Raw genomic sequence first — 12,927 nt, 5'->3', positions numbered from 1 at the left:
GGTGATTTAAGAATATACTGTGGCTGAAAAAGATACTAATACATTTATGCCATTTTTAGGTACCCTTACATATGTACTTTTATGTAACTTTATGTAAAGTTACTGTGTACACTATTAAATTCCACATTATTGTTGACTTTTCCTGTTTTTATTGATCAGGTTTGGATGAAAATTTTCTGTTTTCATAAAGATTTCCAATTGATTAATTGGAGGGAGGAGGTATTGGGGAGCAGGGAGGAGAAGCTAGCTTTAAATAGATGGAGCATGGCGAGGTTCCCTGGTGGCCTAGAGGTTAAGATTCCAGGCTTTCACTGCCATGGCCTGGGTTCAATCCCTGGTCAGGGAACAGATCCAGCAAGTCTCGCGGGGCGGCAGAATATCTAGATAGGTAGATAGATAGATAGATAGATAGGTAGGTGGAGCAAGATGGCAAATTCTTTCATTGTTTAGGCATTTCTAATTCTCCGTAGTCTTTTCAAACTGCAAAACAGTACCTTACTAATAACTTCGTATTTGTAGTATGAATTCACATGGTTCAGCCAGCTCCCATTTGTCCACTTATTTTCCCTCTGGAAGGAAAAATGCTGAGTGAGAAGCAAGGGCTGGTATTCAGTTTTTTAGAGATGTAATTTGGTGACTAACCAAAGTATAAATATTATAAATAAATATAAATATTTCAGCCAATAAATGTCAGGGAAATAATATATAGAATAATTGCTTTTACTGAGGGAAAAAACCTTAATTTAAAAATAACCTTTGGATTGTTCAGAAAATAGTGGGCAATCTAAGACTAGTAAGTAAAATTATATACCCTATACAGTTATACGAAAGAGATCAATATGACAATATGATATAGTAATGGAATTTGGTATGTTCTGCCATCTTTTTGATGATCACCTCTTTGGAATTAAACAAATATTAAAAATTTGAATTATTTGTCTTCTCTACATCCTGTTCTTAGAGATCTGCTCTGTATAGACACCTCAAGGAGGAGAAAGGAACTGAATTTCAGATGGGGACTATCAAATATATTTCCTATATTACAAATCGATAGGCTAGGTTTTTATGCTAATTTGGAGCAAATGTTTGTATGGAAATTTTAAATGAACAGATTTTACAAGTCTTTCAGCTAGTAATTTTTATGCCCCTGACCTACATATGTGAAACCAGATATGATAAATAGATTTATTAACTTTCATGGCAGCTTGAAAGTATTGAAAAATAATCTAGGCTTCTTGGGAGAGAGTGTGATGGTTGATAGTGCTATTTGCCATGGGGTAAAGGGGCATAGTGACAATGCAGTTGTTTTAAACTATATATGAAAACTTTGTACATAGTGGAAATAAGAATTCAGTCTTTCGTGTCCATTTGTACTTTCAGAGCAGCTCATGAAATGCTAAAGTGATACATGCAGCTGTCTAGGCTGCTATAAACTTTTGTTAAACTAGATTTGCTATCACATTTAGGTTTCTTCTCTTTCTGTTATTTTTTTTTTCCTCATCTGGTGGAAGTCCAAAAGGCAGTAAATTGCATAGGACCAGTAGATGCATAAATAAGTGTTAAATGAATGGATGAAAAAAATAGCCATTTTACAGGCTAATATTTCACGGAGAACTTTTACACATTTAATAGATGTACCACAAAAGAAAAAAAAAGTTTTTCCTCCTTAAATGGTCTTGGAAATTGCTGAGTTAAACACAGTTAAACAGGTTTCTTCCCTCAGTCCTTTTCAGACCCTTTAATATGTTGTTATTTTCCTGGAGAAGGTTAGAATGTATAGTATTTTCCACATTTATATAATCAACTTCTACAACAAACAATACAAAAATCGTATTCCAGAATTAATGTTTCTTAAACTCTAATAACAAATTTATTGGTTATCCTCTTTCTTGTCCCAGAAAATCACTGGAGTCGTAATAAAAATGAGAAAGTATCTGTTATAGCTGAATAAAAACCTTAAAACTCAAGAGAATTGATATATAGACAGAATAGAAATAATAAAACAATGGGAGAAAAAGGAATATCAAGCTTTTGAGCAGCATAGAAGGGAGAGAGGGCAGGTATCCTACCAGTTGTATTCATCTCTGAGTTTGTGCGTTGGTACAGATGAAGCCATACAGAATTTCAACTAAGAGGAAGTTAAACTACAGAAATGGTGATAAGCAAAATGTCTTATTTAGTGACTTCTCCCTTGCCTTTCACTTTTAGGGAGACAAATTTTTTTTTTAATTAAAAAAATTAAAATTTTATTTTATGAACTTATGTCAGTACTAGTTTTTAATAGAAACCAAATTTGGTAGGATAGAGCTCTTCAATGAAGTGCTTCAATTTGATCAGCTGTGCCTTATTGATGAGATAAATGTAGTGCTACTATGATAGCAAAAAGACATAATCATTCAGGATATTCTAGAAACCTAGAGGTAAAAAATGATAGAAAACATACGGATAAAGAGGAAAAAAAAGTCTTATCCTTATGATATAGTGCTATAAGTTATTCAACTGAATAGAGAACACAAGTGATATTTTCTCAAAGCAGATGATAAAAACAACTTAAGTCAGAATATAGAAGTGATGGGATTTTCATCTAAGTTTGCTGGATGTCTCATTCAAGTAAAAACACCCTCTTGAGAATTTCTTGACTTACCTTGCTTTACAGTTTATCTGTGATTAGAGTAGAAGCAAGAAGAACCAGTCCTCTAGAACTAACTTTAACCAATAAGTAGGAGTTAATTGATGAAATTGAGGCAACCAGGATCTTGGGTGAGAAATGACTGTGTCATCTTAGGGTTAGTTATCCAAGGAGACAAATCCTAGGAATAATGAATCTTGTATTCTAGTTTTAGAGAGACAGATTCCAAAAAATTCAAGACTTTGGAGGGAGAGACGCATTCCTATGTATCAAAAAGAATGAGAGTTCTCTAAAAAGAATTCTGAAGGAACTGTAAACAACTGTAAGGTGTTTGAAGATGTGTTATACTCTCTGAACTTAGAGCTTTAAAGGACACAGAAAAAATAAAACATAAGGCATAAAACAAAGAATAAATTCTAAAGTTTGTTACGAATATGTGAATAGTGTCAGGGAGGTTAAAGAGCAGAATGAATTACAGATTGAGAAGAACACTAAAGTTAACAGGAGAGTTTTTTAAAAATAGCATTTGGGGATAGGGGTATGATGATAGGTTATTGATAAACTTAATGAACAACAGAAAATAAAGATACTCAAGTTCAGAATGTTCTGTGAGAAATGTGAGCTAGATGGTAGTGTAACTAGATAAAGTGTTAACAGTTGAACTTCCCGAATAATATTGATCATTAGAGGGAAGTTTTCTTATGTTGCAGGGCTCTGTCTTGTCTTTGCTTGTTCAACCCTTTAATTCATTATTTACCTCTTGACATAGATTGCATGCTTTTGAAATTGTGCATACCTTGTGACAGGATGGAACATAGGCTTAGATTTATAATATAAAATCTAGTGAACATAAATGCCAAATCCTCTTCTCTGTATCAGAAAATCAGTGACCCAAGAATAAGATGCTGATTTTAAAGCAGTTTGTGTATAAAAACACTTGAATTTTTAGAGAATTTAAAGTATGAACAAAAGTGTGATGTCTGTCAAAAACATTATTAGTAAATGCACAATGACAAGAATGCAGGGAGTGCTGCTTCCTCACTAGTCATCCCATATCCTAAATATTACATTCAGTCCTTTACCATAAAAAGACATTGACAGTCTAGAGTTTAGCCTTGTAACTTCACATACCATCTAGGATGGTGTTGCAGGAAATCAAGAAAGGAGCTAAGAGGAATGATGTTACATAGTTTAAAAAAAACCAAAACTGTGGTTAGGAAGAACTTTAAAAATATGTTAATATGAGTAGTTCCAATCTAAAAAACTATCAAATTGCATTGTTGAATTTCAGAGTGGGTTTAACCATTTTCTGAAGACTCTTTCTTAAAATCCATTAAAATGCTAAATTTAAATGTTTCACTTACGCACGTTCATGTGTAATTATATTCACAGGTATTGTATCTCCAAGTGACCATTTTTATTTATTACTGTAGATCATACCTCACTCCTGTTAGAGATGAAGAGTCTGAATCCCAAAGAAAAGCAAGATCTAGACAAGCAAGACAGTCTAGAAGATCAACACAGGTATATTTAATGTGTATAATATATAAAAGTTCAAAATAAATTATCTTTCCCTTTTTCACATTTCTGTGAAAATATTGATGTCACTATATAATATGAGTAAATCTTAAAAGATAAAAGTTGCCTTAGTAATCCTACCGTAGCCTTTTTATGTGGCTATACTGTTAATGTTACATTTCGTCTAAGTAGCATATGCCTTTGTATCTCTTTGAGTATTTATTTTTCTATTCCTAATATAGTGTCTGGCTCAGGGTATTTGATCAGTGTTAAAATTAATCATATATGATGTGTCATAATTATTAAAGAATTCTGTGCATCTTTGGAAGCTATGGGAAATAGGTCTTTTATATTAGGTATATCAAAAAGCTGATATACAAGTATGAGAAAAATGTCACTCAAGCTAGTTATCATCTTCTTACCCCCTTGCCACTCTCTCTCCCATATCTCTTGTGCCTTCCCTTTCCTACAGTTGAGGGGCTCCAAAGTCCAGATTCAACTGTTTATTTATTTTATTTATTTATTTTCTTTATTTTTTCGGCTACCTCGGGTCTTAGTTGCAACACGCAGGATCTTCATTGAGGCATGTGGGATCTTTTCGGTGAGGCACATGGGCTCTTCGTTGCAGCACGTGGGCTTCTCTCGAGTTGTGGTTTGCGGGTTTTATCTCTCTAGTTGTGGCGCGTGAGCTCCAGGGCATGTGGGCTCTGTAGTTGTGGCGTGCAGGCTCCAGAGTGCATGGGCTCAATAGTTTGCGGCACGTGGACTCTCTTGTTGAGGCACGTGAGCTCAGTAGTTGTGGCACGTGGGCTTAGTTGCCCCGCGGCATGTGGGATCTTATTTCCCCGGCCAGGGATCAGACCCACATGCCCAGCATTGGAAGACGGATTCTTTACCACTGGACTGCCAGAGAAGTCCCCAGATTCAAGTGTTTAATCCTTGCCATTACTTAACGTATTTTTTCTGTCCTCGTACCTTAATTTCTTGAAATCCAACCTATTCTTTTCAAGACTTAACCTTCAAAAATTACTTCTATACTGAAATCTTCTCTGTGTGCATATACATATACAGAAACATAAATACATATAAATTTAATGTATAAATAATGCATATATTGGCTTTTCCTTCTTTCTCTGAACTTCTTGGGAATATTTATATTCATATGGTCAGTTCCTGTGCTATTCTGTTAATTTCTTGAATACAGAGACAATTTCTTGCACATATTTTATTTCTTTCCCAGTACCTATTATTGTGCTTGCTCATGATGATTCTTCATAGAATGAATGTGACTTGCTAAGTAGAAATTCTGTTTCAATTTGCAAACCAATTCCAAACATGCATATTTGACTTTTAATACATTCACATTTAATACATCTACTTATAAAATATTCCTTTGAAATGAGCCTTAATGCCTCTCATAATTAAATTTATCTTTTTTTGCGTGCAGGGGGTGACATTGACTGATCTTCAGGAAGCTGAGAAAACGATAGGAAGGAGTCGTTCTACCCGAACCAGAGAACAAGAAAATGAAGAAAAAGAAAAAGAGGAAAAAGAAAAACAGGATAAAGAGAAGCAAGAAGAAAAGAAGGAGTCAGAAACATCTAGAGAAGATGAATATAAACAGAAGTACTCCAGAACATATGATGAGGTAATAGTATACCAACAACACCACTAGGTCAAGTGGCACGGATAGTTCTTGTGATTCTCAAAATGCAAGAGATTTATATACTAACAAACCATATACAAAATATTCATAAGGACTTTAACTGGAAATCTAAATTATTTTGACATGATTAGAACATTACTTTTCCTTTGAAATGAATTTAAGTGTCTTATATGTTTTTATCTATGTTTAATATTTCAAATGGGTGTTAATTTTAATGTTTCACAGACTTATCAACGCTACAGACCAGTATCAACTTCAAGTTCAACCACTCCATCCTCTTCACTTTCTACCATGAGCAGTTCACTCTATGCTTCAAGTCAACTAAACAGGCCAAATAGTCTTGTAGGTATAACTTCTGCTTACTCCAGAGGATTAACAAAGGAAAATGAAAGAGGTAAGAAGACCAAATTTTGAAAACACTTTGTTTCCTTCAGATTAATTCTTTGAGTTGGTTTTTCCTAACTAATAGTTTAACAGAAGAGAAACAACATCCTAAACTGGGACTCATTCTACCTAACCAGAAAGAACACGATGGTTGAGAATGAGAAAAGTAGAAAATAAAAACAGAAAATAATATGGTCTGGCATTGATACATATATCTTTATTGCCTTCAAAAATCTTTATGTCCATCAACATAGAAAAGTTAGTATAGAAAAGCTGGTGGGGTGATTATTTCTAGGAGCAGTTTATTAATGTTTCAAGTCATTTCTTGCATATTATGTAGATATCTTTTAACTGTTTTCTGTGAAATTGTTTTAAACAAAAATCATTTAACATATGTAATGTCCTTGCCAAAAAAACTTATTTTTATGCTTATTTCTTGAGAAATAGATTTCTTTTTCAGCTGTATATTGGCATATTGACACTATTAACATTTCCTATTATTTCATATAAACTTCCTATGTAAACACTAATTAGCTCCTCCTTTAAATAAGAGATGGCTACTAAATAAAATTATTCCTAACTGTAGGTATTTTATATTTTAAAAGCAAAATCTCGGGCTTCCATGGTGGCACAGTGGTTAAGAATCCGCCTGCCAATGCAGGGAACACGGGTTCGGGCCCTGGTCTGGGAAGATCCCACATGCCGGCGAGCAACAAAGCCCGTGTGCCACAACTACTGAGACTGCGCTCTAGAGCCCGTGAGCCACAACTACTGAAGCCCATGCGCTTAGAGCCCGTGCTCTGCAACAAGAGAAGCCACTGCAATGAGAAACCCGCACACTGCAACGAAGAGTAGCCCCTGCTCGCAGCAACAAAGACCCAACGCAGCCAAAAATAAAATAAATAAAATAAATAAATAAAAATTTTTTAAAAAAAGCAAAATCTTCATAGTATTAGTCATGATAATATCAGTAATCATGTAGGAGTAAACTTCAGAAAATTAAATTTTTTTCTATTTCCAGCTGGCTTTTCTTTTGCTGGTCATTGAGATATTTCAGTTCTTTAAACCACTAAGTGTGAGGCCCATCTAATGTTTGTAAAAATTTTGAGCCAACATTTAAAATTAGGGGTATCTGCATAAAAGTTCAGATTTCTGTCTTCTGTTGAAAAGTTGGAGGATATGGCAATGCTGGCTCTGAATGCTCACAGGTCAACAATTGATGAGAGCCAAGTAGCAGCCCCTCCTGGCCCATTTTACCTCTCTATGTAACCTGGATGGCCACTCTCTATGTTGGAGTTTGCGACCTTTGCTGTAAACTAATTCTAAAAGCAACTTTAAAACCCCTCTTAATACTATAATTTTGGGGTTTCTTTTGCTTCTTTTTCTTCACAGCAAGGAGACAATGACACAAGGAGCCTTTTAAAAATCATTTTTAACGTTACTTTGTTCCATATAGGTCTCTTTTTTTTTTTTCTTTTTTTACAATCTACTTTTTTTTTTTGGCTGCGTTGGGTCTTCATTGCTGCGCGAGGGCTCTCTCCAGTTGCAGTGAGCAGGGGCCACTCCTTGTTGCGGTGTGCGGGCCTCTCATTGCAGCGGCTTCTCCCATTGTGGAGCACGGGCCCTAGGCGCGCAGGCTTCAGTAGTGTGGCTCGCGGACTCTAGAGCGCAGGCTCAGTAGTTGTGGCACACAGGCTTAGCCGCTCCACGGCATGTGGAATCCTCCTGGACCAGGGATCGAACCCTTGTCCCCAGCATTGGCAGGCAGACTCCCAACCACTGCGCCACCAGGGAAGCCCCGTCTACTTTTTAAAGCATATTCAGAGGCCCTAATATTCTTCTAGTATGTAAGTCTGAAGCTATTTTAACTATCCCAGGAAGGGAACAAATTTGAAGACTAACATTTGTTTACATTGATTTGTTTTTAATAAAAGATAATTTTTTCCCCAGCAACAAAAAAAAAGGTTTACTCTTAGATACTAATAGAAAATTCAATGACTACTGTATTCATTACTGCTGAAGGAGGACTGGGAATGGTAGAAGCAGAAACTGATAAATTTGTATGATGCCCACTAGCTGTTCCATCATTATGCACTGTTTGGGTATAATAACTATCTTGAAGTGTTAATGTTAGGTATAATAACTATCTTCCTGTCAGACGTTAATAACTGGGACCCCATTCCCTTCATAGGATTCAATTATTTTCTGTTCAGCAAATAGCAAGCGTGTCTTTTTAGCAAAATTTTTGTTTTAGGCACTAGAAAAATGAAGTAATTAAAATTAGTTCTTATCTTGATTCTCAAAAACGTATCTAATGAGAGATACAGATACATGTTTAAGCCAAGTGTTATAGGAGCACTGGGAGGGGCAAAAATTATTTCTGATTAGAGAATTTTAGAAGGCTTCACAAAGGAGATTGACTTAGAATTATTTTCACATTTACACTGCAAAATACTATCAAGATACATGGCTGCCATATGATTAATTTTAATCCTTAACAGAGGGAGAAAAGAGAGAAGAAGAAAAAGAGGGAGAAGATAAATCACAACCTAAATCAATCAGAGAACGACGGCGACCAAGAGAGAAAAGAAGATCTACAGGAGTTTCATTCTGGACACAAGATGTGAGAACCTATTAAAATATAACTACTTGATAGTATGCTTAATCTTTCCAAGAATGTACACTAATGATTTCTTATATGCCTCAGATTATATATTCTTTAGATCATCACTATGTGTTTGAGCTGACTTATTTAAATCAGAAGAGTTCTTCTTTATAAGAATAAACAACTAGTTAGATTTCTGGTATTAAAAGCAAGAATACTGTCCCAATATTGGAATAAAAATAATAATGGCTGCAGCTCAGTGTACAGATGTTGATTATTGTATAATGGCTAAACTGCTCATTTATCTTAGCGGTTCTTGAAAGAAAGATGCTTTACATTTAATCCTATTTTCACGAATATGATTATGATATACATAACAATTATTTCCATCTCAAGTGATGCTGGATAGTTGCAGTGCTTTACTTATCAAATTATAACAATCCTATAAACTTAAATTTTTTTTCTTGATTCCCTGATTGTATGCCTGACATTGATATTCATATGCAAGAGAAAGAAGAGCTATGGGGTAACGTGGTTAAAGTGAAATTTATACTGTTTCAATACAACATATACCTACAGAAAGGCAAAAATAATTTGGTTTTGGGAGGATTGTTTTTTTTAGCCAGTTGATTTTTTTTTTTTCATTAAAAAATTTTTTTAATACAGAAAAGTTCAAACATAAAAAAGTATATGGCCCCACCCCAGGTATTTATTGTTTAAGCTAAATCCCCACCACTTTCCCAACTCCTGTATTATTTTGAAGTAAATCTTAGTAATATCATTTTATATGTAAAAACTTCAGTCTGTATTTTTAAGAAATAAGGACACCTTTTTAAAAAATATTAAAATTTTATTTTTAAAAAATAATAAAAGTAACCACAATATGTTATCATATAATAAGTGATCACAATATCATGATCATGTTTATTTTTAAATAAATTGACAATAAATCCTTAATATTGAATATTCAGTCAGTTTTAATGCCCTGTTGACTCATATTGCCATAAATGGTTTGTTGTAATTTTATTTTATTTTTTAAATAGTTATTTTATTTTATTTTTATTTTTTTGGTTTTTTTAAAATCTACAATTCCTGAATCTTTCTGGGCGTATGGCTAGAATTTATTTGCTCTGTTGCGAGACCCTCCTCAGTAGGCATTTAGTATTAGATTTCTCAGTTTTGCCATAGACTGTGTTATTTTTGGCTGCGTTGGGTTGCTGCGCGTGGGCTTTCTCTTAACTGTGGCGAGCGGGGGCTACTCTTTGTTGTGGTGCTCGGCCTTCTCATTGCGGTGGCTTCTCTTGTTATGGAGCACAGGCTCTAGGCACATGGGCTTCAGTAGTTGTGGGGTGTGGGCTCAGTAGTTGTGGCTCGTGGGCTCTAGAGTGCAGGGTCAGTAGTTGTGGTACACGGGCTTAGTTGCTCCACGGCATGTGGGATCTTCCCAGACCAGGGCTCGAAGCTGTGTCCCCTGCATTGACAGGCGGATTCTCACTGTGCCACCAGGGAAGTCCTAAATAGTTATTTATTTATTTATTTATTTTGGCATCGCTGGGTCTTAGTTGCAGCACGCGGGATCTTTTAGTTGCGGCATGAGGACTCTTAGTTGCAGCATGTGAACTCTCAGTTGTGGCATGCGTGTGGGATCTAGTTCCCCGACCAGGGATCAAACCCGGGCCCCCTGCATTGGGAGCACAGTCTTACCCACTGGACCACCAGGGAAGTCCCTGTTCTAATTTTATACTTTGCTGATTTGAGTAGGAACCAAATAAGGACCATACATTATGATTAGTTATTTCTTTAAAGTCTCTTGTAATCAGTTATGTCCTCCATCTCTTTTTTTCTTACAGTTATTTTTGAATGAACTGGGTTATATCCCTGAACTGTAGTTTAACACAGTCATGTAGCTTTTTATGTTTCCTATAAATTGGTAGTGTGAGGTAGAGAAATGATCAGATTTTGGTTCAGTATTCTCTTGGCAGGGTGTTTCGTCCTCTGTCAGGAAGTACATGATGTCTGGTTGATTCTCACTGATTGCCCAGTAACATTTTAATAAGAGTAAAATAAAACCTCACAGTCTTAGCACCTTAACATAGTAACTCTTACTACTTAAAAATTATCTTTTTAATAACTTACATGTATTAGGGGTTTAGTAGGCAAAGCTTTATTATATAGTATTTATTTTTCCCCAGTTTTATTTACACCAGCTATCCCTTCAAAAATCCACTTTCTGGAGTCATACACTTAACCAGCATTATAAGAATTCTTCCTGAGGTCCATATGGGCAATACTCATCTTTTTAATTTGAGCTTGCATTGAATTGTATTCTAATCAACCATCAGCACAAGTCTCCTTCCCTTTTCATGGCCTCATGATTGAACCTATATCAGACAATATACAAAAAGAACCAAGGGCTCTGTCAAAGATAAGGTAGAGTTTTTACTCTGTTATATTATTAGGTTTCCTTTTTTTTTTTTTTTTCTTAGTTACTACTTTTCAGGACCTCTGAGCCTCCCCACTTTTTTTTTTCTTTTTAAATAAATAAATTTATTTATTTATTTATTTATTTATTTATTTATTTATTTATTTATTTTTGGCTGTGGTGGGTCTTCGTTGCTGCGCTCAGGCTTTCGCTATTTGTGGCAGGTGGGGGCTACTCTTCCCCCTCCCCACTTTTTAAATTTCCAGTTCCTGTGTTCTTCCATGAAACAGTAACGCATAAAGACAATTAGTTCGGGCTTCCCTGGTGGCACAGTGGTTGAGAGTCCGCCTGCCAACTCAGGGGACACGGGTTCGAGCCCTGGTCCGGGAAGATCCCACATGCCGCAGAGCAACTAAGCCCGCGAGCCACAACTACTGAGCCTGCGCTCTAGAGCCCGCGAGCCACAACTACTGAAGCCCGCATGCCTGGAGCCCGTGCTCCACAACAAGAGAAGCCACCGCAATAAGAAGCCCATGCACCGCAGGGAAGAGTGGCCCCCACTCGCCGCAGCTAGAGGGAGCCCGCGTGCAGCAACAAAGACCAAACTCAGCCAATAAATAAATAAATTTATTTTTTAAAAAAAAAGACAATTAGTTCATGTTGCGGAATTAATACATTTATATTAATAAGTAATACTGGCAGTAGCAGCATTGATTTCTCCCGTTCACTTAGTAACTTCACATATCATTTTTGCTAGGTACCACATGATAGTTTGTACAAACATCCTCTATAATCCTTAGGGCAATTCTATAAAGTTTTTATCCCCACTTGTGGAGGAGATAACTGTGGCTCAAAAATTTTTTTAATAAATTTACCCTAAGTCACAGAGCTGAAAATAGCTGTACGAGTGTGAAATAGGATGATTTAGTTTTAAAGCCTGTGGTATTTTTATAGTGAGCCTGAGCCAGATATGTTTGATTGCAAATTTCCCTTTTCTTTCAATCCTTTATGGTTTGCTGAGATGTTCAGGCCTTCTAGTAGAATATTCCTATTGTCTGGGAGTCTAGGTTTTTAGCCTACTGAGACCTTAGTTTTCTATTTGGTGTGCTGTAAATTCCCAAAAAATTTCTAGATAGCTGAACTACCTAAATATAATAGGACTGTTGTATAAATCTTGCCAAGCTTATAGAATAGAGCTTTTCTTACTTAATGAGTTTCCTATTTTTGCTGCCTCATTATAGTTGAGCAGCTACATAGTATCTATATTGACTATTAAAGTACATGCAGTAACATTACAATATAAAATTGAGTATCATCTTTTTCATGCTAAGCCTCCAGCTTAGCATGAAACACATGAAATGTGTTTCCTAAATCAGAATGTTAGGTAGATGGTCTTTCTTCACCATATACGCTAACCTACTTATATTGTACCATGCAGACAAAATAGGCTTCCTCTAAATAAGGCAAAAAAAGTCACACTTTAAAAAGTTTTCCTTTTGATCCATTTCCTGTTAGGTTTTTCTCAAGGGTCATTTTAAATTACAAAAACCCTAATGTATTTAAATATCAACCGTTTGAAATTTATCTTTACTTTTCTAAAATCTATTTTAGAGTGATGAAAATGAACAAGAACAACAATCAGATACAGAAGAGGGATCCAATAAGAAAGAAACTCAGGTAAATAACATTATTTTTTGTATTTA

The 12,927-nt window shown here is 35.5% G+C and overlaps 1 protein-coding gene across 3 annotated transcripts in view; it reads left to right on the top strand.

Annotated features, from left to right (window-relative positions):
• PPP1R12A (protein phosphatase 1 regulatory subunit 12A) overlaps window positions 1-12,927 on the top strand; it is a 154,303-nt gene that overhangs the window by 119,132 nt on the left and 22,244 nt on the right. For all 3 annotated transcript variants that reach the window (XM_068560055.1, XM_068560056.1, XM_068560054.1), the window contains 5 exons: window positions 4,063-4,153; window positions 5,595-5,795; window positions 6,039-6,207; window positions 8,699-8,820; window positions 12,836-12,901. In XM_068560055.1, the coding sequence (XP_068416156.1) occupies window positions 4,063-4,153; window positions 5,595-5,795; window positions 6,039-6,207; window positions 8,699-8,820; window positions 12,836-12,901 (649 nt within the window). The remainder of the gene's footprint in view (window positions 1-4,062; window positions 4,154-5,594; window positions 5,796-6,038; window positions 6,208-8,698; window positions 8,821-12,835; window positions 12,902-12,927) is intronic.

This window comes from Eschrichtius robustus, chromosome 13, assembly GCF_028021215.1.
Source record: "Eschrichtius robustus isolate mEscRob2 chromosome 13, mEscRob2.pri, whole genome shotgun sequence".
Lineage (NCBI taxonomy): Eukaryota > Metazoa > Chordata > Mammalia > Artiodactyla > Eschrichtiidae > Eschrichtius > Eschrichtius robustus.
The sequence above is the reverse complement of the archived record's forward strand: the minus strand, read 5'-3'. Positions and strand labels throughout refer to the sequence as shown.